The following is a 26,058-nucleotide window of genomic DNA, read 5'->3' as shown; positions in this document are numbered from 1 at the left end:
TTTGAGGTCAGAGAAGCAGGCTTCAAGTCCCAGAGTGGCTCCTCCCTAGCTGTGTGACCCTGGGCAAATTGCTGAACCGCTCTGCACCCCAGCTTCCTCATCTGTAAAGTGAGAGGGTGGACTCAATGACCCTTGAGATCGGAAGGACCTCAGAGGCCAGCTGATCCCTCCTGCTCATTTTACAGGGGAGGAAACCGAGGCCCAGGGAGGTTAAATGAACTTTCCATTGTTGCAGAGCCGGGATTAAAGCCCGGGTCATAGGTTCAGGGATCTAGAATTAGCAGAGCCCTCAGAGGCCAGCTCATTCAACCGACTCATTTTACCAATGAGGAGACTGTCCCAACAGAGGGAAGGTTGAGGGACTTGGCCAAGGTCACATGGCAAAGAAGTGTTCCAAATGATAATAATAGGTAGCACTAATATATAGGTAATAATGATAATATAGGTAGCACTGAGTATAGCCCAGTGACTAAATATGTCAGGTAGGATTTGAACTCAGGTCTTTCTGGCCCTAGGTCCTGCATTCTCCCCCCATCCACATATCACCCAGCTGCCAACTATTCAGCGCTCTTTCCCCCTACTCTGTTAGACTTCTTGGGTGAGGACAGATGGGGGATTTCTCCCAAGCCAAAAATTGAAACCTCCTCTCCCTCCTTCTTCTGGCCTCACCTTCTGCACTTCACTCCTGTGTCTGCATCCTAGGTTTGGGGACGGCTACATTGTCACCATGAAGATCAAGCCCCCCAAGGTGGGCTTGCTCCCAGACTTGAACCCAGCCGAGCAGTTCTTACAGGCAAACTTCCCAGACAGCGTGCAGAGAGAGCGACACTATAACATGCTACAGTACCGCATTTCCTCCTCTTCGCTAGCCAGGATCTTCCAGCTGCTCATCTCCAACAAGGACAGCCTGTACATTGAGGAATACTCGGTCACACAGACCACGCTGGACCAAGTAAGTCTGGGCCGGGAGCCCAAAGAGAAGCCTCCATCAGAGAAGCGGAGAGTGGGGCAGCTATAGAATTCACACAGAAGCACAGAGGACCCCAGAAACAGAAGGGGCTTGTGGGTCCTCTAGTCTGGGTAGCAAGCACTTCGCCATCCTCGGGACTCCCAAGAGCAGCCCAAACCAAATTCAAATGTAACTAGGAAAGAGTTAACATTGAGTAGAGTTTGTTCCAATTCATATCCTCAAAGCAGCCCTTGAAGGGTCTCTCCTCATTTACCCCTCTCAGACAACTTGTACCCAGGCTCCTTCCTGTATTTTTCTGTAAACCTCAGGGATCCAGAGTCAGCCCCACAGTGGGAAAAGATGGGGATTTTGTTTTGTCCCCAACTTGCTTACAGTAAAATGAGATGAATGTCCCAAACTGATCTTGTTTCCACTAAGCTATGTTACTCAGGGTTCATAGTACCACAGACCTAAGGCTGGATTGGACCCCAGAGGCCATCCGATTTAATCAGCTACTTTAGAGATGAGGAAGAAGGGAACCAGAAAAGTTAAGAGAAGTATCTAAGGTCACACAGGTAGCATCAGAGCAGAATTTGAACTCAGGTTCATCATCGGTCCTCTTTTCACTGGACCAAGCTGCATCCTTAGAGCTGACCACAAATGCATTTAGTCTTCCCAAATCCTTTTGCTGAAGCCACCCCAGTTTCAGCTGAAGAATATGAGAAGCAGATATTAGTGGAGCACAGGTGTCTGGGGACTCGGCAGGTCCATTGCACAAGTCATCTTCATGAGAACCATTCCAGCCCCCAGTACTTGTGTGACCTCGGCCAAGGCATTGAACCTGTTTGCCTCAGTTTCTTCATCTGTAAAATGAGGGTAATAATAGCACTTACTTCCCAGGGTTGTTCTGAGGCAGCTAGGTGGTACAATGGCTAGAGTGCCAGGCTGGGAGCTAGGAATACCCAAGTTCAATTTCAGCCTCAGGACATTTACTAACTGGTGTGGTCCTGGGTAAGTCACTTAACCTGTTTGCCTCAGCTTTCTCATCTGTAAAATGGTAGTGATAATCGTACCTACCTCCCAGGCTTGTTGTAAGGATCAAATGAGATAATTATTTTAAAACATTTAGCACGGTGCCTGGCCCATAGTAAGTGTTTAGATAAATGTGAGCCATTATCATTACATAGGATCATGGATCCAGAGCTGGGAGGGAGCTCGTTTTACAGATGAGGAAACTGAGGCCCAGAGAATTAAGTGACTTGTAATGGGGAGGTGGGGGTGGTGCTAACTGTATGGCTCCTGAGATATAGACCTTAGATCTATGGCACCATGCTGTCCACCCCTACAAAGACAGAGCTAAACCTTTTAAACTGAAGACCCTGTAGGGGCTGTGGAAGCCCACCGGGTGGCCATTTCTCAGAATGTTTCCATTTACGTTTTCATATTGCTCTGTCTCCTCCCCCTGTGTCTCCCCCCGCCCCTCCCCTCAGGTATTTGTGAACTTTGCTAAGCAGCAGACGGAAGAGGATGACCTTCCCCTACACCCCCGTGCAGCTGGAGCCATCCCAGATGCCAAGGTAGCCCCAGCTCCTCCCTCCCAGGACGGTGTATAGAGCAAGCCCTCTGCTCAGACAGGTCAGCCTCTCCAAAGAGCTCTTCCACACCTAGCTGGATCCCGGGGTGACAGGGGTATAGCCACCCAGACGAGGCCACTTGAAGCACTTGTGGGCAATGAAATAGCTCATGCATACGTCAAGACCCAGATTCACGCAGTAGGTCTGAAGTGGAAAGAGAGGGAGTGACTGGGTTGTCCCCAGGCACTCATTTCCTTTAGCTAGAAATCACCCATTAAATCAGGGGTTCTGAAACTTCTTCTCTTTTTTAAATCACGGACACCTTTTGCAGTTTGATGAAGCCTGTGTATCCCTGCAGATGGGTGCCTACATTCATAATTGAATGAAATGCTGAGATTCAATTAGAGGTTAGTGAAAATCAAGATGTCATTGTTTTCCCCATCTAAGTTCACAGACGCTCTGAAATCTATCCACAGACGCAGGTGAAGAACCCCTAGAAAGAAGGACAAAAACAAGTGCACTTGCACCCTTTCCTTGTCTAAGCTCTTTTCTGGGTGAGATCTTAGGACCAAAGATTTAGCTGGAAGGGATGATGACATCTAGACTGACACCCTTGTGCCCTGGCGGGGGTGGGGGGGGGTGCCCAAGGCTTGCCCAAACTCACACAGGTCTACAGCCCATGTTTAGCACAGTACCTGCTATACAGTAAGCACTTAATAAATGCTTTTTTGTTCACTGATTAAAATCTTACCCTCAGATAGTTTTTTGGGGTTTTTTGCTCCTTTTGATAAATCCAGTTCAACCCAATGAGCATTTATTAAGCACCGACTGTGTATAATGCCCCATGCTGGATGTTTGGAATACAAAGACAAAAAGAGAAATAGTGCCTGCCTTTAGGAAGTAACAGTTATCTGGGAGAGATGACTCTGCCCAGACCCTACCCAAGGGCAGAGGAATGCCCAAACCCTGGAATGCTAGGCTTCAGGTAAAGTCTTGCTAGCCATGGGTTTTTACACATCCCTCTGACTCGATGATGATGATAACTCACATTTATATAGTTCTTTACCCTTCTGTAGCTCTTTAACCCTTTTAACAACAACCTTTTGAGGTAGGTAATGCAAATATTTCCCCCCTTTTGTGAGTATGACACTTTGTACCCATCAAAAAATTTAGACTTTTGGGGAAACCAGATGTGACTTTTTGTATGCAAAAACTGAAGAAGCAAAAAACTTTGCTTTGTGTTTTACACTGTGCAAAGACTCATGAGACTTGATTGACTTTCAGCCCCAATAGCTGTTACCTGGAGTTTTCATAATGACTTCAGAATTCAAAACATAGCTCTGACTTTATTATGTAGGTCATCTTTACAAAGAGTTGCAAAAATCTTTCTGTACAGCTCTCGTAGGGAAATAAATCTGTTGTGGAATAAATAGCAATCACATTTTCCAGTTTGTGTTATGAGACCCTAAAATACTTTTTTTTCCCCTTTGAAATGTCCCTCAAACCAGGATGAGATAATTTCTTGCCCGGGTTTATAGAAAACCTTCAAAACTTTCCCCTGAGCAGATGGTAGAACATCAGGGCCCCAGGGGGTCCTGAGGCTGGCTGGCTTCCCGCCTGGCTGTGGGTTATGAGCACAGGGGCTGAGAGATCAGTGCATGGGTTCACCAAGTACATTTAAAAACCTTGCTGAGAACACGACCCTGGGCAACATCCAGAAGGATGAAGATCCTTTGGTTTCATCCCAGCTTGTTTTATGAAAACAGATCGAGGGTCATGTAGATGATCGAGTCAATCAGCAACATTTTAAATGGGTTAATAATTGAATGTCTATGACCTGGACCTTCCAGAATCGTGAGCTGCTCCAATCTGTGCCTGAGACCCATTAGGTCAAATTATCCACTTTCCCCAGTAACAGAGATGGCTCCAGCATTGGTTAATCCATGTGACAGGACTCATGCCATTATATTCTCAGTCCTAAATATAGTATAGGGAAAGGTTTCTTCTTAAGGTGACAGGTGATTGGACTACATAAATGGGATAAACACGTTCTGTCTGGATGGGTCCAGGCTCTGTCCTTCCAACTCAGATAGCTAGGTGTTGGTTGACTAACTACACCTCTCTACCTCTCTGTTTTTCCTTGCCCCTTCCACCCATACGTCATGGTACCTATCCCACTGACAGAGGCCATACATAGTATTTCCTTGTCAGCTGAAAAAATAACATTGGCTGCCACATCTGCATGAGTGAGGCTTAGAGAAGGTGGCACTGAATGTTACCTCCCAGGTAACACCACAGGACTCAGAGGACCCGTCCCATTTATAAACTAGACCCCCCCACCCCCCCCCCCCCGCTAAGCTTCTGTGCTGCTCTTCAGACACAAGCCATCTCTTTAAGAAATTATCAAACATCATCCCTTGAAGACGTCCTGAATTATGGGTGTTTCCCTAAACAGGAAGATTACGATAACTTGCCTGGGCTTAGAAAGAAACTAACAAAAAGAGAACCACCACTTACCAAAACTCCCAAAACACACTTGGAAAAAAAACAACAAAACCCTTCCCAGCTGAAAATATCATAGGGATGTGTTACCTTTTAATACGCACGTATGTGTGCAGAAAGGAAGGCGTGTGTGTTTGTGAATACACATAGACATAGAATTACAGGAAGGGTTTGAACACTGCAAGGGACCCTAAGAGGAGCACAGTCTGGGCTTCCTTCCTTGGCAGGTGAGGAGAAGAGAATATTCTATTCCTTTGGAGTGCTGGCAGACCCCACCCAGTGCCTTGGTTTAGCTGTCTTTAAGAAAATTATTGCCAATCGATTAACTTTAAAAATGGAAAAGTCACTGCTCTTTTTTTTTTTTTTGAGAAAACCCAGAAGACCAGGGCTCCAATGTTTACTTTTCTGTCCCTAGGTCTGCTGAAGTGCCCACACATCGCTGCTTGCTTCCTACAGCAAGAAAGGAATGATTGGCATCCTGAGGCTTGGGTAGTCCTTGAACTCTCTGACGTAAGTACAGTGTTTGTCCTTTGCCCAGATTGTCATCTGAATGAAGCCAACCAGCGTGAATAATCCCACTGTAGCAACAACAAAAAGAAAGGAAGGAAGAGAGAGAGAGGAAGAAAGAAAAAGAGAAAAAGAAGAAATCCGTGTCATCTGGTGTCAGGCTCCCTGGAGGCATGCACAGGGCTACAATAGGACCCCTTTTGGAGAAGAAACCCCGCAGACTCACCTGGGACACACTGAGTCATGATGGTGAAGCTGATCCAGGCCCCCACCTGCAGCCAAACAGACACAGGAACACCTCTCATCCAGAGCAGAGGTCCAGACCTCCCCTACTAACAAACATGCCAGCTGACAGTAGCATAGGACCTGTTCACTCTTTAAGCTGATCTATGTGGTTCTTTGTTTTCCAAAAGAGAATAAAAAGTGTATGTATCCACCGCAGATGAGATGTCTGCCTTTTTTGATTTCCTTGATGAGGAATGAATCTGTGGCTTCTCACACCCCTGCTTGTAGCATCACGTCCCTGCTAGTCCTGGCAAAATTGTGCATGAGGGGGCGGTGACGAAGGGGCAGGAGAGAGCGCCTGAACTAGCCCAGATCCTCCATGCCACTTCTGCTCCTTAGTGATAGCCCTCCAAGGACAGAGTCTGCTCAGAGGCATCATCTGAATCCAACACGGCTACCCCTTCCTTCCCTAAGCTTTCCCTGCCCACTGGCTTACATACCTCATAGGTGTAGTTAGGGCAGGAGACAAAGAAGAAGAGCCATGTGAATGGATTCTTGGTTGGGTAGGGGATTCGACGGGTCTTTGGTCCTGAGGATGTAAAAGAGCGGTCTAGTCAGCCCAACCAGCCTATGCAGTCAACATTCTCTTCATCCCATTCAACAAAACAATAAACCAAGCCCTGATTTCTAGTGTTGGCTGATCTCTGAGGTGTAAATGCTCAGTTTTCCAGTGGACTTTGATGAGCTGCTTGCAACTCAGCCCTGGGGAGGGAAAGCCAAGAGTTTTTGCATCCAGAGGTTGTCTTCAAGAGTGGCCATAGAGATTCCCATGAAACTTTTGGTTACATGGACCTCACACATCAGTGGACACCAGAGCCCTGAGGAACACCAGACCCACAGGGAGGTACCTGAGGACTGTTAGCTTTGGGGCGATGAGTGGAACAATCCTTGGTGCCTTACCTCAGTACAGTACAAATGCTTGTTTACTTGACTCAATCATAGGCTCAGGGACTAGAGTTGGAAGGGATCTTTTTTGAGGCCATCAAGTTCATCCCCCCCCTTCCCCTTGTTTATGGAGGGGACAAAGGCACAGTGAGGATAAAGGACTTGCCCACAGACACACAGCTAGTAGGTGCCTGCTGTAGGATTTGAACCCAAGTTCATCATGCTACCATATTCAGTTCTTTATCTGACAGAAGAACATATTCAGACATGGATGGGTTGGGCAAAGAGTATCAATGGAGACTCTTAACCTATTATCCTTCAATGTTGGTTCCAAATCCAGGGTATCTCAGGCAGGCAACAACGTATATTAAGCCTACTATGAGCCAAGAGTGGCTAATAGTGATGGTTGTTGGGGCAGCTAGGTGGCGCAGTGGTTAAAGCACCAGCCCTGGAGTCAGGAGAACCTGAGTTCAAATCCGACCTCAGACACTTGACACATACTAGCTGTGTGACCCTGGGCAAGTCACTTAACCCCCATTGCCTGCAAAAAAAAAAAAAAAATAGTGATGGTTGTTAGTCTCCTTTTTATCATAACTCCTAAACCATGACAGTAAAAACAGAGAAAATAAATCAGCACTCACCATTTCCTCTCAGGTTATTGAGTTCCACATGGATTGAAAAGTTTCCAGCTTCACATAACTACATTAAAAGACATAAAAAGATGGTAACACATATTTCTGCTATACTTTTTCTAACCCTATTATGTACAGTTTTTTCTTATTGGACCTATGATTTCATTGTCCATGGGAACCTCCAGGGAGAAAACTCCTGTACCAGAGTGATTCAGCACACAAACTGATGGGTAGCTTAGGCTTTGAGAGTTGTCTGGGGCCCTGGGAAATGACATGTCCAGGTTCCCACAGCTAGAATGTGATCTGAGGTAATGCTGGAATCCAGGACTGCCTGACTCTGAAGCCAGCTCTCTCTCCCCTTGACACCAAGCTGCCTCTCCCACCCTGATAACTTAAGAACATTTTCAGAGAATAAAGAAAAAGTTCCTTTGGTCTAATTCTAAATACAATCCAGGAAACACATCAAGTCAACTTTCCCCTCCATCCCCTTCAACAGCAGGAACGTTCATCTGATTTCTCAGGTGAGGAGAAAGGGTTAGAGAACTATCAAAAGTCTTCTCTGTCCAGGAGCCTGGCGAGTTTAAATGAGTTCCATTTCATGGAACTTAAAGACACCAACAATCTTCAATTACGATAACAGACCAAAGAACATTGGAGTACAGAATAGTAGTAGTTGGAGGAGGAGGAGGAGGAGGAGGAGGAGTAGCAGCAGCATGATGCCAGGAACTATACTAAGTACTTTAAAATTATTGTCTGATATTAATTTATTATGATACCTTAGGAGGTAGTTGCTATTATCACCCCCATTTTGCAGATGAGGAAACTGAGGCAAACAGAGGTTAAATGACTTGCCACAGCTAGTAGGTAGCTTTACTTACTTTTTTTTTTTTTTGGGGCAGGGCAATGAGGGTTAAGTGACTTGCCCAGGGTCACACAACTAGTAAGTGTCAAGTGTCTGAGGCCAAATTTAAATTCAGGTCCTCTCGAATCCAGGGCCAGTGCTTTATCCACTGCGCCACCTAGCTGTCCCAGCTAGTAGGTATCTAAGGATAGATTTGAACTCAGGTGTATTCTGACTCCAGGCCAGATGCTCTATCCACTGCACTACCTAACTGCCCCAAGAACATAGGGGTGAATCTTGCTGGTGTTCTTAACCTGAAGCTGGTAAACCCATTTAAAAAATAATTTGACAGCTGAATTTCAATATAATTGGTTTTCTTTATAACGCTATGTATTTTACTTTATGCATTTAAAGGTATTATCCTGACCTGTGAGAGGAGTTCCAAAGGACCCTCGAAGGGATACATACTCCCCAAAAGGTTAAAAATTCCTGATATTCAAGAGCTCTTTCATGATTAAGTGGTTAATAGAGCTTGATGTCCCCTCCACCTCCCCCCCCCCAAAACCACAAAAACCAACCCAGGAAAGATTCTGAAAGGGAAACCAGACAGTCTAGCCCATTGTACCCCAACACAATAAAATATATGTATATGAGGGGTTAGTATGGTATAGCAGAAAGAGTATGGAGTCAGGGAATGGGATTTGAAGCCCAGCTCTGCTCCCTCTCTCCTGAGGGATGTCACACAAGTCACTTCAATGGGCCACAGTTTCTACCTCTGTGAAATAAGGGGTAAAGATTACATCCTGTCCAGGGCCCCTTCCAGCTCTGGACCTATGATCCCATCATTGTCAATCTGCATGACAAGCCTGGAAAACCAAAGGCAATATTTTGTTTTCTAATGATTGCTGTGTCTGTAGATGTCAGACAGAGAAATGGAGGAAAGCGCCCATCAGTGAGGACTGAGAATACATGGACTTTTCAGTCATCATCCTGGAGAGTTCTTTGGATTCCCTTGGTTTCTCACCACTTGAAGTAGTCATTTATAAGCCAGGGAACTACTAGCTAACTTCTTTTCTGCTAAAGGAATTGGAAGCACTCTCATCTAGCTCCTGACACTTGGCCAACTGGTAACCAAACCTTTTTTTAAACTATCCATTTTATTATTTATCATGGCACAATAATATTCCGTGACGTTCATAGACCACGGTTTGCTTAGTCATTCCCCAACAAAACATCCCCTCAGTTTTAAGTGCTTGACTACCACAAAAGCACTTGTATGGATATCTTTGTACACATGGGTCCTTTTTCTCTTTCTTTAATTTCTTTTAGGTATAGCTGGGTCAAAGGGTGTAGTTTGGTAATTTTCTGGGTATAATCTATATCACTTTCCAGAATGTCTGGACCAATCCACAGCTCTAACAACAGAACACTAATGTATCTTTTTCAGCAGCCTCTCCAACATTCAATGTTTTCCTCTTTTATTATCAAGTTATCTTTGCCATCCTGATGGATGTGAAGTGGAACCACAAAATTATTTTAATTTGTGTTTCTTTCATTATTAGCCATCTAGAGGATTGATTTCATGCTTTTTAAAAATTGAGTTTTATTTTATTTTCAGGCCTGATTATCTCCCTCTTCCCTCCTCTTTCCCATTCCCTCCCCTTGAGAAATTAAGAAAAACAAAACCACATTCTTTATCTCTGCCTTTGGCCCTAAGTCCCAGCTTCACAAGAGGTAGCCAGTGCTAGGTCAACTCCACTTGACACCAGTTCCCATCAATTATTAAGATGACTAAGGTGATCAAATTAAGTAATCACTTCTCACCTATAGGCTTATAGGATCATAGGATTTAAAGATCATCAGGATTCAACCTCTTTATTTTACATTATTCTCCTTGACACACTCTAAATTCCAACCTCAATTGATCTATTTGTTGACCCCTGAATAGTCTGACACCATACAGTCTTAATTTCTAATTAAAGCTCAATTCAAGGACTGCCTTTTGACTTTCTTTGCATCCCTAGCACTTAGCACCAAACCTGGCACATAGATGCTTCATAAATATTTATTGACTAGTTGACTAACCTTTTCAGACATTTGTTGTTGTTGTCCAGTCATTTCAGTGACTCCATTTGGGGTTTTCTTGACAAAGATACCAGAGTGGTTTGCCATTTCCTTCTCCAGCTCACTTTACAGATGAGGAAACTGGGGCAAACAGGATGAAGTGACTTTCTTAGGGTCACACAGCTGGGAAGTGTCTGAGGCTGGATTTGAGCTCAGGAAGATGAGTCTTCTTGACTCCAGGCCCAGCACTCTATATCCACTGCACCACCTAGCTATAATTACTTGTCCCAAGATAACCCTACCAAACAGGAAGAGAGGCAGGATGGTACAGTGGATAGAGCAATGGGCTTGGATTTGGGAAGACCTGGGATTCTAATTTACCCCAGACTCTAGTTCTATGAGCATACACAAGGTTCTTAACCCCTTGAAGTCTCCATTTTCTCATCAATAAAATGGGGAAGGTAATACTTGTGCTGAGTAGCTCATTGTGATAAAAGTTCTTAACACACTATACAAATGTGAATTATTTGAAAGTTTATGTGCCAGGGAAAAGTCCAACATAAAAGACCTACCAGAAAGGTGATCAGAGAAAAATTGATCTGCTTTTGTCCGTAGGCTACACACCAATAGAACAGACAAAACAAAACAACAAGAAAAAAGGGAAAAAACAGGAGAGTTAATTACAAAGCCACCAGAGGGAAATGCAGAAACGATATGAACTGAGGGCCATTTTGTTACTTACAAGGAGGCGTGTAAAGAGGATGATTGATGTAATAAGCAAGCCAAGCAGCAAATCCCCAGTAAAAGAAGCAATTCTGGAAAATAAGTCATTGTTCTTATTTCAATTTTAGTTTTCAAGTGTCAAAGCCCAGCCACCTTCCTCTAAGCAAAGAGGCTGGTAAACTTCTCCCTGGGAACCCCATCTCAGGTGGTTGCTTTCCACTACGAGGCAGGGAGCACCTTAAAAACCAAGGGCTCAGGTCCCTTAGGCTGGTCATTACACCACTGAGACAACATCACCTCGGCTGTTCTTGGGCAGGAACATTAGGGATGACTGGTTAAGAGCATGCTTCCAGTACACAAGAACTTTAACCAAGCCAGTTAAAGGTCCTGGAAGCTAGAAAAGTCATCCACAATCATTGTAGGTAGGGAGTCTCACCCGCTGAAAGCCATCTAGTCCAGACTTCTTATTTTATAGAGGAGGAAACTGCAGTCCCAAGAGGTAAAAGATAGTGGGTAGGCCATTGAAGTCAGGAGACCTGAATTCGAATCTTGCCTCTGACACTTAAGAAGGGAGAATGGACACAAGGAAGTCACTAACCCTCTCAAAACCCCATCTCTAAACTGGCAATAATGATATCTGCACGACCTACCTCCCAAAGCTATTATAAGGAAAATCTTTTAAAGTACTATATAAATGTAATTGCAAAGTGATCTATCATAAATAACAAAGTTGGAACTTGAACTCAGGTCTTCAGGCACCAGAATCAGCCTCCTTTCCACTAAGGTCCCACTGTCTCTTTTCTCCAACCATAGCATATAATTCTCTATAGTACTATAAAATAGTTTTAGAGATCTATTATGACCTACAGGAGAATAGGGGCCACGTGCCATTGTTGTGATAATATAATATAGTATAGTATAGTACAGTACAATACAATATAATATAGTATAGTACAATATGATATAATATAATATTTAATATGAAACAACTAGGTGATAAAAAAAAGAGCACCTAACTGACTTCTGGAGTTAAGGAGAACTGAGGGCAGCTGGGTGGTACAGTGGATAGAGCACGGGCCCTGGAGTCAGAAGGACCTGAGTTCAAATCTGGCCTCAAACACTTGACACTTACTAGCTGTGTGACCTTGGGCAAGTCACTTAATCCCAATTGCCTCACAAAAAAAAAAGAAAAAAGAAGAGCTGAGTTTAAATCCAGATTCAGACATTCACTAGCTGAGTGACCTGAGTAAGTCATTTGACCTGTCTGTCTCAGTTTCCTCATCTATAAAATGGGGACAATAAGGGAGGGAAAAGAGTGGGCATTTATATAGCACCTACTATATGCTAGACTGTGTGCTAAGGTCCTTACAAATATTATATTATTTGATTTTCATTTTATAGTTGAGGAAACTGAGGTAAATAGAGATTAAGCGACTTGCCCAGGCTTATACAGCTATTAAGTATCTGGGGTCAGATGTAAACTCAGGTCTTCCTGATTCCAGGCTCAGCACTCTATCCACTGTACCAGCTGGCTGCATGATGAATAGATAGATAGATAAATAGATAGATAGATAGACAGACAGACACAGATAAATATCATATATGTGTGTTACATATATATGTGTATGTATTTATATATGTTATTGTTGTTCATCCTTCCTTTTTAAAGAGAACCAATGACATTACAGGGTGATGTCTTAGCCTATGGGTGAATTGCATTGAAGTGAAGCAGAATAGCACAACCTTGTCAGCCTCACTCTCTCTCAGAGTCTGCATACACATACATACACATATACACACACATATATACACACATATATGATTATTATATATCTATAATATGTAATAATATTACCTACCTCCCAGGCTTGTTGTGAGACTAAAATGAAATAATAGTTGTAAAGCACTTTGCAAACCTTAAAGAACTCTATAAATGCTAGCTATTACTATATTACATTAATGATATTATTACCCACAGCGCAACACAATATGTATATTAGATAGTCAATATTCATTGAATGTTTAAATAAGTGAAAAAACACGGCTTTCTTTAAGAGTCTATTCCAGAGTTTTAATTTCATTTTGTTTATCCTTTCTAGAACTTTGCCAACCCTCCTACTAAATATTTCATCAGCTTGGTCTGGGACAAGAGTGGGAAGGCTAGGAAATATTGGTAGATTTCTCCTTTAGCAAAGCTGTTGTTTCCAATACACATTCTTATCCGGTTGGGTTTGTTAACTCAAGATTTAACATTGTGGGGAATGGAGGTGCCCAAGGGGAAGATGGGTAGTTAATAGCAGTGAGATGGGTCCAGTAGGCAGGTGAGTGAGTGGTTATAGGTTAAATGGAACTTAGAAGCAGAGAGAAGATTTAATGAAGCCAGAGTACTTCACCCTCACCTTCTCTCAGAATCCTTAGCTCCTTCATTCAGGTGCCAACTCCCAAGGGAAACCTCACAGATTCCCCCTAATTGCCATTGCTCTTTCCCTTCTCAAATTATACTGAATTTACCTATCTATTTACATGGCGAATGTAAGCTTCCTGAAAGCAGGGACTCTTTCTTTTTGTTTTTGGAACCCTAATGCCTAGCATAGTACCTTGCATATGGTAGGAATTTAGTAGATGTTTGTTGGACTGAATCGAATTTTAGGACCCAGCATAAACTGATGGTCGTTGTTCAGCCATTTCAGTCATGTCCAATTCTTCATGACTCTATTTGGGGTTTTCTTGGCAAAGACACTGGAGTGATTTGCCATTTCCTTCTCCAGCTCATTTTACAGTTGAGGAAACTGAGGCAAACAGGGTTAAGTGACTTGCCACAGCTGGTAAGTGAGGCCAGATTTGAACTTAGGAAGATGAGTCTTCCTGACTCCAGGCCTGGCACTTTACCTACCTCACCACCTTGCTTCCTGCACAATCTGGGGTTGCCTCCTTTTTCTACCTCATCTCAGAACCAAGAGATGAATGTCTACTAGAAGTGTCTCATACTCCTCCCTCCATGCGCACTGGAATATGGTCAAATTAAACTGTTCCCGTCCAGGTACAAGTCCTGAGCTCTGTTCTACAGGTCCAGGACCATATAGCTAGCTCTATCCACTACATTAGCAGCTAGGTGGCACCATAGTGCATAGAGTGCTTAGCCTGGAGTCAGGAAGACCTGAGTTCGAATGTGACCTCAGATACTTACCGGCTTCATGATCTCTGCCTCAGGGTGCTCATCTGTAAAAAATGAAGATAACAATAGCCACTACCTCCCGGAGTTCTTGTGAGGATCCAGTGAGATAAAATTTATGAAAAGCGCTTAATACAGTGCCTGGTACATAAATGCTAGCTATCATTATCATCCTATTATCCGTGATTTTTAGACCTGGTAACTTGAGTTCACTGAGGGAATCTTGGTATGTTTTCCCTTCTATACTTATCTGGTATTTCAAAGTTGAGAGAGAGCAAGAGCAAGAGAGGGAGGGAGGGAGAGAGAGAGAGAGAGAGAGAGACAGAGAGACAGAGACAGAGACAGAGACAAGAGAGAGACAGAGACAGAGATGGAGAGAGACAGAGAAAGAGACAGAGACAAAAGAGAGACAGAGACAGACAGACAGAGACAAAGACAGAGAGAGATATAGAGACACAGAGACACAGAGAAATAGGAAAATAGTTGAACTTTATCCATTCCAGACCGAAAGTAAGAGGACCAAAGAGTTTTAAGGAGGAAACCTCAGAAAGGGCTCTTGTAGGTTGTGGTCAGTTTGGCATAAAAACATATACCAGTTTTTTAAGACCTCCTCTCTCCCCCATCTTAAATGTCTTTACAAACCCTCTGAAACCCAGGTATTGGCCCAGACAAGGGTAACTGGAGGTGATGGCAACCAGGAATTTTTATAGGCTTCTTTCCTTTCCAAAACTCAATTCGAGGTAGCCAACGGCATTTCCTAAGCAAACAGTGACTATTGTTTTTTGAGAGTTTTTTAATGTTTGCTGTGGCTGTTACCCGCTTCAAGAATTTTCAAAAAAATAAACTTGCTGGGACTGGAGGAAAACACCCACGCAGTGTTGGCAGTGAGAGATCCCTTCAGGAAATGAGCCCAAGTAGCTAATGGACTGGGAAACGGGAGGCAGTTTGGCAGCCTGATGCAAGTCAGAAAAGGACAGGCAGAGCTAGCTGGGGTTAGTACAGCCAGCCTCTGGAAAGAGCCACCATCTTGTGTCTCTTTAATGGGTACTGCTTTTTTTTTTTTTTTTGGCGTGAGGCAATTGGGGTTAAGTGACTTGCCCAGGGTCACACAGCCAGTAAGTGTTAAGTGTCTGAGGCCGGATTTGAATTCAGGACTTCCTGACTCCAGGGCCGGTGCTCTATCCACTGCGCCACCTAGCTGCTCCCCAACTCATACTTGAAAATAATTGAGTAGGGGGGCAACTAGATGGTACAATGGATAGAGCACCGGCCCTGGAGTCAGGAGGACCTGAGTTCAAATCCAACCTCAGATACTTAACACTTACTGGCTGTGTGACCCTGGACAAGTCACTTAACCCCAATTGCCTCACCAAAAAAAAAGTATGAGTTGGACTCGGGGGTGTGTTAGTGTTTAGGAACCGAGCCTCCAAAAAAATGTATAAAGAACACACTTTTAAGATTAATTTGAAAAAACCAAACAAACAAACAAAAAGATTAATCTGAATTACTCACACTTCTGCCATTTCTTTCTTAAATCTAGACAATCAATAGAACAATAAATCAAGCTCTAATCTGCTGATTTCCAAGGTGTAAATAAATGCTCACATTGAAAATTTACCAGCTGGCTATTGTGAACCTTAAGTACACCACTGTGTGAGCTGATGAGATGGCTACTCTGAAATTTGATGATCCCATTCATCTGTTAATTTGGTAATTCTGTTAACCGAATATTCTGTTCTGTTAATAATTGGGTTAATAATTCCATATTCCTGAGTAACTTGCAAGCAAAGGAATTCTTTTGTTGCTATACCAAGAGCTGTTGCTTCTTTTAAAGGTGAAGAACAAAGGTGACTTATCAGCTTTATAAATTGCATATCTCTTGGTGGCGATAAAAAGGGTTTGGTGTAGTGGAGAGCTCCAGGTTAGAATTCTAAGCCAGTCCAGCCTGAGGAAAAAGGCCAAAACAGGAATGGGGTGCTCAATTATGTGCTGACCCCAACCAACAGATCCTTTGTTAAAGGAATGCCCTATTGCAAAAAAAAAAAAAAAGGCAGAAAATGATTCACCTGATGGTGACAATAACAATAAATTATATTAGTAAACATGTTACAAAGTCTTTTACATAATTATGCACAGATCTTAGATCCAGAGCTGGAAGAAGCCTCCATCTAGTCACCTCATCCTACAGAAGAGAAACTGAAACCCAATAAAGCTAAGTGTCTTGTTTGAGGGTCACAGGGGTTGTAAGTGGCAAAGAGTGGGATTGGAACCAGTGTTCTTTCTTCTGGGCCATGTTGCCTCCCCAAAGATGAGAGATTTAAAGCTACTTTAGAGATACACTGTTACAACCCTCTCATTTTGCAGATGGGAAAACAGGCTTAGAGAAGTTAATTGACTTGTCTAAGGTCACATGGGTAAGTCATAGCAGAACCCAGGCACTGAGTCCAGACCTATCCCTCTTTCCACTAGAATTTAAGGTCCTTGAATTAGGAATTATTTTATTCATTACATTTGTATCCTCAGTACCTACCACAGTACTTGACACGCAGTAGGTACTTAATGACAATAGCTAATATTTATATAACCTTTATATATGTGCTGAGCGCTTTAGGATTTTTATGTCATTTGAACCTCACCACAACCCTGCGAAGTAAGTATGATTACATGTCCATTTTACAGATGTGGAAACTGATAAGTACTGGTGGATTAATAGTTCAACTCCCTCATTGTACAGATGAGACCACTGGGGCCCAGAGCGATAAAGTGACTTGGCCATGATCACAGAGTCAGTGTCAGAGCTGGGATTCAAATCTAGACCCTCTGACTTCTCATTTGGTGCCCTTTAACAACACCACATGGTGGGGGAAGCTAGGTGGTGCAGTGGATAAAACACTGGCCCTGGATTCAGGAGGACCTGAGTTCAAATTCGGCTTCAGACACTTGACACTTACTAGCTGTGTGACCCTGGGCAAGTCACTTAACCCCCATTGCCCCGCAAAAACAAAACAAAAACCACTACCACATGGCTCTTAAGCTAATAAAAGACAAGGTTTTTGAAACTTCTTCAGTTTTGTTTTTGTTGGTTTTTTTTGTTTCTTAGTGAGGCAATTGGGGTTAAGTGACTTGCCTAGGGTCACACAGCCAATAAGTGTTAAGTGTCTGAGGCCAGATTTGAACTCAGGTACTCCTGACTCCAGGGCCAGTGCTCTATCCACTGCGCCACCTAGCCACCCCAACCTCTTCAGTTTTTAACCAAGATGACTTTGAAGAGTTGGGCTAATGGATCTTCCAGTTTCCCTAGTTTGTTCATTGATGATGGCATGGGTCCTAAATTATGGCTAAGGCTCCAGTCATCGGTCACTTGGACCTCGGCTGACCTGTGAGAACTGGGCTTAAAACAGGTCAAATATCCCAATGGCCCTTCTCATCAAACCCCATTAGGCACAATGAAGAACTCATCCTCTTGAGTGCTAGATTTGGCTCTAGGGAACCTGGCCCAGGATCCTCTGGAGCAAGGAGGGCCCTTTGTTTCCAAAATGTCCCCACAGCACAGAGGCTGGGAACACATATAAAGTCAAATGGTTTCTCATTTCATTTGCCACCTCTTCGAAAGAGCAAAGACATGCCAGAGATGAACTATGTGATCTTACCCAAGGAACATTCTCCAGATGCAGAATACAGAGCAATACTTAGCTGTTTACTAAATATAATATGATATATAATGAAATATCATTATAACATATTATATAACATGATAAAACATCATTGCATTATCACATTATCAAACACTATGTGGCATATAGTATATATTAATATTGTATTCTACATCATATATTATATAACTATATTTATAGTATTTACTCTTCTCTGTGCATGTTATCTCCATTCTCCACTTACAGTGGAATGTTAGATCCTTGAGGACAAGAACTGTTTTCTTTTTGTCTTTGCATCTCTAGTGCCTAGCACAGTGTCTGGTATTGAGCTGAAAATCAACAAAGCTTTCTTGAATTGAACTGAATGCCAGGGTATAATACACTGGTAATAGATTTACTCTGCCTAAATCTGTATCCCAACCAAGGCAGTTCGAATTTCTAACAGAATCTGATGAAAGCACTGCAGTGTCCCACCTTACTTCCCCTTCCTGCTAAACAATATTTTACTACCTATTCAGGCTTGCTAGGCCAACTCTGTGACACAATGCACAGAGTACTGGACCTAGAGTCAGGAAAACTCATCTTCCTGAATTTAAATCCAGCCTCAGACACTACCTGTTTGACCCTGGACAGGTCACTTGACCCTGTTTGTCTCGGTTTCCTCATCTGTCAAATGAGCTGGAGAAGGAAATCTTTGTCCAGTCATGTCTTTGCCAAGAAAACCCCAAAAGAGTCAGACACAACTGAAAAATAACTGAACAACAGCCTTGCAACAGTTTCCCCAATCATCCTAGCCAGAAAAATTGGCCTTGGCTTGTGAATGAACATTTCCCCCACCCACTGCCATCCTTGCCATTCCCACCCACTCACTGGCCTGCTGACATCACCAGAGTAAGGAGAACACACACCTATCTACAGAAAATACAGTCAGTTTTCTAAGAGACCACCATCCCCATGGAAATCAATCAATAAGGAAAGTAAGAGGAAAGATTCTGGACGGTAAATGGATCTAAATCTCACTACATGCTTTCTTTATGGCCCATGAGTTTGTGTCCAATTCAACGGGCATATACTCTCTACGAGTCTGCCACATGCCTATATTTTCCAATTTCCCCATCCTTGGGCTGTTTTCATTGTTCCAGATCATAAGCTGTCAATACTCAAGAATCTGGATCTTAGCAAAAGCTAGATTTTAAATAGTAACCATATCTCAGGAACCCTGCTCATCATATTCCACTGGGCATATAAATAGGTGGTAGGTTTAAAAAATACTATAAATAAACCCCTTCTCCCCCCCAAAAAAAAAGTTCTTTTCAAAATAATGTGATATTAGTACTAATTTGTAGATTTGTGGGGAAAGAAGTCTTAGATCAATAAATAGGTGATGTACCTGTTGGTATTGCTCAGGCATAGTTCATTCTAGAAATCTAGGTCCCAGAAATAGCAGATTTTTAGCTTTGGATTTTTAGAACCCAATTTCACTAAAGAGAAATTGTACTGGCACTAAATCCCCTGAGAGTTTGAGAAATTTGTGAGAAAGAACAGAGAGAAGCAGAGAAAGAGAAAAGGGGAGGGAGGGAGAAAGGAAAGCAGGGAGGAAAGAAGGAAAGGAGGAAGCCAGAGGAGCCGGACAAAGAAGATTCCAATTTGATGAACTCAGTGCTCTACATGATCATGCAGATTCTTAAGCTTGGCCCTATAGACTTGGCCCTTCAACTGGGAAGATCCTGCCTTTGCCTTTTGTTTCTCTTCCAAAGCAACTGGATTCTAAACAGCATGAGACAACCCTCAGTGACTCCACTGTTCCATACTAAAGAACAAGGGAACAATGTCTGCTTATCTCTTATGGAGAGAAAGGGTGCTTTAGAGCCCCACAGTCATATGTGGGGAGGTTTGAACCAGTGGAAAGGGGGACAGAGCTGCAGCTTGATGCCTAAGGTCAAAAAAGGTCAAAAGAGAAAGTCTCCGTGGAGGCAAACCGGACATCAGGGATGCATTGAGTTGCCAGGTCCTCTATACATCTACAACTTCCTAAGGTCTTTTTTCCCTCTCCAAAGGTCTCTCCCCAAAGAGAATCTCATCTAGAACCATCTCTCTCTCTCTCTCTCTCTCTCTCTCTCTCTCTCTCTCTCTCTCTGTCTCTCCATCTCTCCCTCCCTCCTTCCCTCTTTCTCTCTCCCTCCCTCCTTCTCTCTGTCTCTCCCTCTCTCCCTCCCTCCTTCCCTCTTTCTCTCTCCCTCCCTCCTTCTCTGTCTCTCTCTCTGTCTCTCTCTCCCTCTCTCCCTCTCCCTCCTTCCCTCTCTCTCAACTCTCTCTTTTTTCTCTCTGTCTCTGTCTCTCCTTTCATCTCTGTCTCTGTTTCTCCATCTCTCTCTCTGATTCTCTCTGTCTCTGTCTCTCTCTCTCTCACACACACACACACACACACACACACACACACACACACACACACACACACACACGGAATAAAGAAGAACATCTCCTCTCCAAAACTCTTGAATCAACTCTGCCCCTCCTTCAGTCATTATTCTCTCCACCAGTTAGGGCAGTTTTATGCCAAATGTTTGAGATTTGAAACCCAGATTACAAGATTATACCGAGGGGAGGAGTTAAGAAATGCAAAGCAGAGCCAATCAACAAATATTTATGAAGCATTGACAATAACTACCCCCAAAGAGCGCATCTCCTACCCATGACACCTCAGCATTGACCCTGGATGCTTCACTCTCTAAATGAAGGAAGACTAGAGAAGGAACCAGTAGGCAGAGGTTGTGCACCTTCTTTTGTTGCTATAGTAACCAAAAGACAGCCGGTAAAGGTCCATCCTTTTAGGTATTCCTTTACCTCTGCCAAAGGTTTGTGTTGAAACGCATGAACCCTGCGGGAGACCCAAGACTCTGGGCTGCTGTCTGTCTCTTCCCCAAAACCTGAGGGAAGCTCTGGAGGCGTGGCAGAGTTAGTTGCCAGTCCAGGAAGATGACCCCTGGCAAAACAATGTGAGAGAAAAACAACTCATCAAGTAACTAAAAAGAGATTTGGAAAACGTGGATGCAAATGGGTTAGAGCTTCCAAGTCCTGGGAGACTCCAGCCATCAGAGCCAGAGAGAGAGAGAGAGAGAGAGAGAGAGAGAGAGAGAGAGAGAGAGAGAGAGAGAGAGAGAGAGAGAGAGAGAGAGAGGAGAGAGAGAGGAGAGAGAGAGGAGAGAGAGAGAGAGAGAGAGAGAGAGAGAGAGAGAGAGAGAGAGAGAGAGAGAGAGAGAGAGAGAGAGAGAGAGAGAGAGCGTGCGCATTTAGACAAGGAAGCTGAGATTCCAAAAGGCCAGCTCTAGAACAGGCCAGGGCAGACTAATCAAGGGAGATAAGATCATCTGACAGATATGGGGAATGTTGGAGATAGTCTATATTTTGGGTTTTCCATTCTCGACTGATCCAGATTCATACATAGTCTTCTTTGGCATGAACCCTGCATAACCTTGCTCTGGAATGTCCTGCAGATACATTCAAATCAGATTGGATTTCCACCAGCCCCTCCCATCCTCCCCAACCCCACCGCAATGCTGTTTCAGAGCAAGGAACAGTAGAATTTAAAGGGGCCTAAGCCAAGGACACCTAATTACACTTCCAGTCCATTCATGCGATCTCACTTATCTTGGTACAATCTGCACCATGACCAACGCAGGCTGGAAGACCGAGGGGCTGGGGCTGAGGCTGGAAAGCGCTGTGGGAACTGAGCAGAGTGGTCAGTGGGAGGAGACATCGACGTTCTGAGCACCCTGGGCAAAGCTGCCCAAAAGAACGTCTCTCTCTTGGAGTGAATATCACCCCCGTTTTTGCAGGCCACCCAGGAAAACAGTTAGAGGGGATTCTGAACTCGGTAATGTTACTGTCACCATCATTATCTTCATCACCACTTCTCCTCCTCTCTTCTTCTTCTTCTTTTTCTTCTCCTTCTCCTCCTCCTCCTCTCTTTTTCTTCTCCTTCTCCTCTTCCTCTTCCTTTTCCTCCTCCTCCTTCTCCTCCAACTCTTCATTCCTAAACTTGAAGTATATGCAACTACTGAAAGTCACCTATTAAGCCAACTTAATTTCCTTCTGGTCCCGTGTGAATCTCAGCACTACCAATGTCATTATCAGACTGAATCTACTCCTAATAGATAGTAGAGCAAACCAACTTAAACTGAGATGTGTCACCTAGTTCTCCTGTAGCAGACTACAGTTGGTGTCTCAAAAGAAAAGACAAATTTGATCTATTAAGTTCACTAACATCTTGGAAACAATGACTGGATTCAGACAAGTTATGCCTATGGTCATAGAATGTCAGAGTGGAAGGTACCTTGGGATGAAAGAATTTAAAAGCATTTATTTAGTACTAAGTGCTAAATGTTGGGGATATAAATACAAGCAACTCCTTGCCCTCCTAGAGCTTCTATTCTATGAGGGCAGGATAGCACACACAGCTGGAACTCAAGAGAGCGCAGGTGTGGGTGGAAGAGTACCACGCTATGGACTAGTTTGAAAATGGCCAGAAGTGGGTGGTGGGCTGGATTCTGGACAGGTTAGGCAACAGATTACCTAGCAAAACCCAGGTCCTGGGAAGTGCTGCCATGTCATCCAAAACCTTCACTTTACAGTTAGGGAAACTGAGATCCAGAGAAGGTCAATTACTTAACGAAGGTCATACAGTTAGGAAGTGGCAAAGTGGACAGAGCACTGAACCTAGAGGCAGGAAAACCTAAGTTCAAATCTGGCTCAGACACTTAGAAGCTATGCAACCCTGGCCAAGTAAGTCACTTAACCTCTGTCTTCTTCATTTTCCTCATCTAAAGTGAGGATAATAAAAGCCACTCCCTTCCAGAGCAGTTGTGAGGACAAAATGAGATAATATTTGTAAAGCCCTACATTTAAAATATTATTATTATTATTATTAATTATTATTAAAGTGGCAGATGAATGTTGTGGCCTTTCCACTGTATGTGCTACCCACGAGAAAAGGAAAGGATTAAAGCAATGCTAACAAAGCCAAGAGCAGCCAGGCGGTGCAATGGATAGACTGCTGGGCCTGAGTCAGGAAAACTCTTTTTCCTGAGTTAAAATCTGGCCTCAGACATTTTCTCTCTCTTTCTTTCTTTCTTTTTTTTGCGGGGCAATGGGGGTTAAGTGACTTGCCCAGGGTCAGACAGCTAGCAAGTGTCAAGTATCTGAGGTCAGATTTGAACTCAGGTCCTCCTGAATCCAAGGCCAGTGCTTTATCCACTGTGCCACCTAGCTGCCCCTGGCCTCAGACACTTACTAGCTATATCACCCTGGGCAAGTCACTTAACCCTGTTTGCCTCAGTTTCTACATCTATAAAATGAGCTGGAGAAGGAAATGGCAAACAAACCCCAAAGGGACTCACAAAGAGTCGTTCACGACTGAAAAATGACTCAACAACAACAATAAAGCCAAATTCCTGTGTTTCCTTCAAGGTAGAGGCAGGAGGGTAGTATTACCCACCTGGGTAATACCCACTGTTGAAAGCCCTCAGTTGCTATACCCCTGAACTGCAATGGCAAACTCAGCTCCCATGTCCACATGGGAAACTTCCCCCGCTCCTGGGGGACAGAACAGAGATTTCTCACCTAGGATTCTGAAAGACCCTCCAGAGGGGCAGAAGACTGGAAGAAGATCCCTCCAAGTCAAGGGGCAGGGCTGTCTTCCCTGTGGCATGGAGTTCTCCCTCTGCCCCGTGGCCTGAAGTTGGAACTGGCACACCCTGGGGAAAGGGCTGCAACTGGCTCAGTCTTACTTCTTTGGCAACGTTTTCTATTCCAGGAACACTAAGTGAGATTAATGGACTTGATAATCAACTCTGGGCTGTGTCAGATGATCAATAGGAAAGGGACAGTTTACAAAAATTGAAATGTTTACAAAGCAGGATTGAAAGTTCATATGGGGCCACCTAATCCCCACTAATAATACTAGAGGCTTCAAGGTCACTTTGGAGATTAAGGGTCAAGTTTTCTGTCACTTAGGACCTGGTCACATGGCTACACACACACACACACACACACACACCATTCCTCAACAGTGGGACACTTGGTTTCAACCCCATGTTCCACTGGGATTGGCTTTGAGTATTTTTTTTAAAGAAGGAAGGGGTAGAAGGAGACTGAGTCTCTTTATCTCCCACAGTTCAGTGGCCATTCACTCTATCCCATTATTCATCACCATGGGAACTTTAATCTGCTCTGCTTTTTCTGACCTGATCTGGTTTACCTCTCTTTAGGAAGCCTGGTGAACTCCCATTTTGTGGGAGTTTATCAGGATGGTGCCATACTTAATGGGGACACCCAATCAGCTTAGCCTATTGAAGCTCAGAACTCCCTCCAGTCATCCATCAGCCTCAGCCTCCCAGTAGCAGGGACCATAGTCATGCACCATCATGCCCAGTTTCAGGGTTGTGGCTGTTTTTTTAACCAATTAAAATTAATGCAAGACCATATGATATTTTCCTCTACTTCATTAAAACATAAAAGTCATAAGGTCAGAGATTTAGAAGTGGAAGGGACCCCAGTGGCCAATTCAGTTCAACCGCCCCTCATTTTACATAGGAGCAGATGGAGGCCCAGGATCAAATAGGTAGTATCAGAGATGGTATCTGAACCCAAACCCTCCGACTCCAAAGGACTTTCTGCCCTTGCCATCACCTGCCTCTCTACAACATCTTGCCATCCACCTGTCTCCCCAGTTAAGTGGGAGCTTCTTGAGAGCAGGGATGGTCTAACCTTATCTGTTTGTATGCTCAGCAATTGGCACAATGCCTGGCACACAGAAAGTGCTTAAGCAATGCATTTTCATTCATTTCATTCACTCATGCCACCATACCATTCTAATTAAGTAATCAAAGCTGGCTTCAGCCCTGTATTGTCTATTGCCAGATGTACCAAACTTCCTGCTGCACCACACTGCGTCCCAATAAGTCAGCTAACAAAGGATGCTCAGGTGGAGCTTGGTCTGGCCCCCAGGAAACCCATCTCTGCTGGTTCTGTTCACACCTCATCACAGCAAAGCATCTGAACAGAAAGGAGACCACTCTCCACCCCCTGGCCTCAGTTCTTGCACAAAGATGTTCCTCCAAGAACTTAACATTTGGCATTTTAAAAATTATGTCCTCTCTACCCCGACCCTGATTATTTGTGTGGCATTGGGAGAGTTATTTCATTTCCCCAGGCCTTAGTTTCCTCATCCATAAAATGAAGGTTCTGAACCAGATGACTTCTGTGGTTTCCTTTACCTCTCCACCTGTGGTTGCCCTCATTCTACCCTCATCTCACCTAATCTATTCATTATGCCCAGGATGAAACAAAAGTTCAGAGGGATTTGCCCAAAGCTAGGGAGGGGGAAGCTCCAAGATCGAAGCCAAGATCAGGACTCATGTGGTGCTGGTCCCAGCCCTGTCTTTGGAACATCAGACTACACCTCCCCTCTAATTATAAAGAACAGCAGGGAGGGGGATCAAAAAAAAAGAAAAAGAAAAGAAAAGAAAAGAAAAAAGGACAAAACCTACAAGTATCTACTTGGCAGGAGGATGTCTTAAAAAATATAGCAGTAATTTTTGAAATTACATCCAAAGAGCCAGAGGGGAAGGGAAGGAAAACTGAAGGGATATGATACTTTGCAATGCTTAAAACATCAATAGGAAACTGTACTTGGGATTATAACAGGGTGAGGTGAGGGGTTGGGGTGGGGAGGAGAGGTTGTTATGGAGGCTGAAATAATGTAGTGGGTAAGAGATCTTGTCGAGGGATCAGCAGCCCTGGGCATGAGAAGTTGTTACCATACATTACCACAAGTCACCTCGAGGAAGAGTGCTCAGGACAGAGCAGGTAGGACCAGAGGCTGCTGTGCCAGCCCATGAGAATTTACCTTAAAGATACTCTTCAGAGGCATGGTCCCATGAGAGAACCGATGGACAAAAATGGTTTCGATCAATCGTTTGATGTAGTGGGAAGAATGGCAGATGCATGCCAGGCTAGAAAAGGCAAGATAAAAGGGCTTTTTAATGATTAAACAAAGATAACCCAAATTTATATAGTGCTTTAAAGTGTGTTAAAGTGCTTAATAAAAATGATGCCTTGATGGGGTGCAGTGGATAACGGAGTTTTGGACTCAGAGGCAAGAATACCTGAGTTATTTGCTAGCTGTATGACATTGGGCAAGTCCCAGCACATTTCTCAGAGTCAGTTTTCCCATCTGTAAAATGGAGATAACAGCACCTATCCCATAGGGGT

At 43.7% G+C, this 26,058-nt stretch overlaps 2 protein-coding genes across 7 annotated transcripts in view; one reads left to right on the top strand and one right to left on the bottom strand.

The window, feature by feature from the left end:
- The window catches only part of ABCA4 (ATP binding cassette subfamily A member 4), a 176,384-nt gene extending 170,810 nt beyond the window's left edge, over positions 1-5,574 (top strand). Inside the window, exons 48-51 of the mRNA XM_043962651.1 lie at positions 703-952; positions 2,440-2,526; positions 2,855-2,930; positions 5,441-5,574. Of these exons, the coding sequence (XP_043818586.1) occupies positions 703-952; positions 2,440-2,526; positions 2,855-2,905 (388 nt within the window). The 3' untranslated portion in view covers positions 2,906-2,930; positions 5,441-5,574. The remainder of the gene's footprint in view (positions 1-702; positions 953-2,439; positions 2,527-2,854; positions 2,931-5,440) is intronic.
- Positions 5,376-26,058, bottom strand: part of LOC122725507 (very-long-chain enoyl-CoA reductase-like) — an 81,577-nt gene continuing 60,894 nt past the window's right edge. For 3 of the 6 annotated variants that reach the window (XM_043962643.1, XM_043962646.1, XM_043962647.1), the window contains exons 7-13: positions 25,694-25,799; positions 10,982-11,054; positions 10,812-10,855; positions 7,344-7,401; positions 6,258-6,346; positions 5,759-5,804; positions 5,376-5,603 (exon numbers count right to left, since the gene is read on the bottom strand). In XM_043962643.1, the coding sequence (XP_043818578.1) occupies positions 5,476-5,603; positions 5,759-5,804; positions 6,258-6,346; positions 7,344-7,401; positions 10,812-10,855; positions 10,982-11,054; positions 25,694-25,799 (544 nt within the window). In that variant the 3' untranslated portion in view covers positions 5,376-5,475. Of the gene's footprint in view, positions 5,604-5,758; positions 5,805-5,906; positions 6,065-6,257; positions 6,347-7,343; positions 7,402-10,811; positions 10,856-10,981; positions 11,055-25,693; positions 25,800-26,058 lie in introns of those variants that run through there. The other 3 variants (XM_043962645.1, XM_043962644.1, XR_006352740.1) reach the window with 3 other exon arrangements.

The sequence above is a fragment of the Dromiciops gliroides genome, chromosome 4, assembly GCF_019393635.1.
Source record: "Dromiciops gliroides isolate mDroGli1 chromosome 4, mDroGli1.pri, whole genome shotgun sequence".
Taxonomy (NCBI): Eukaryota; Metazoa; Chordata; class Mammalia; order Microbiotheria; family Microbiotheriidae; genus Dromiciops; species Dromiciops gliroides.
This window is presented reverse-complemented; position numbering and strand designations above follow the sequence as displayed.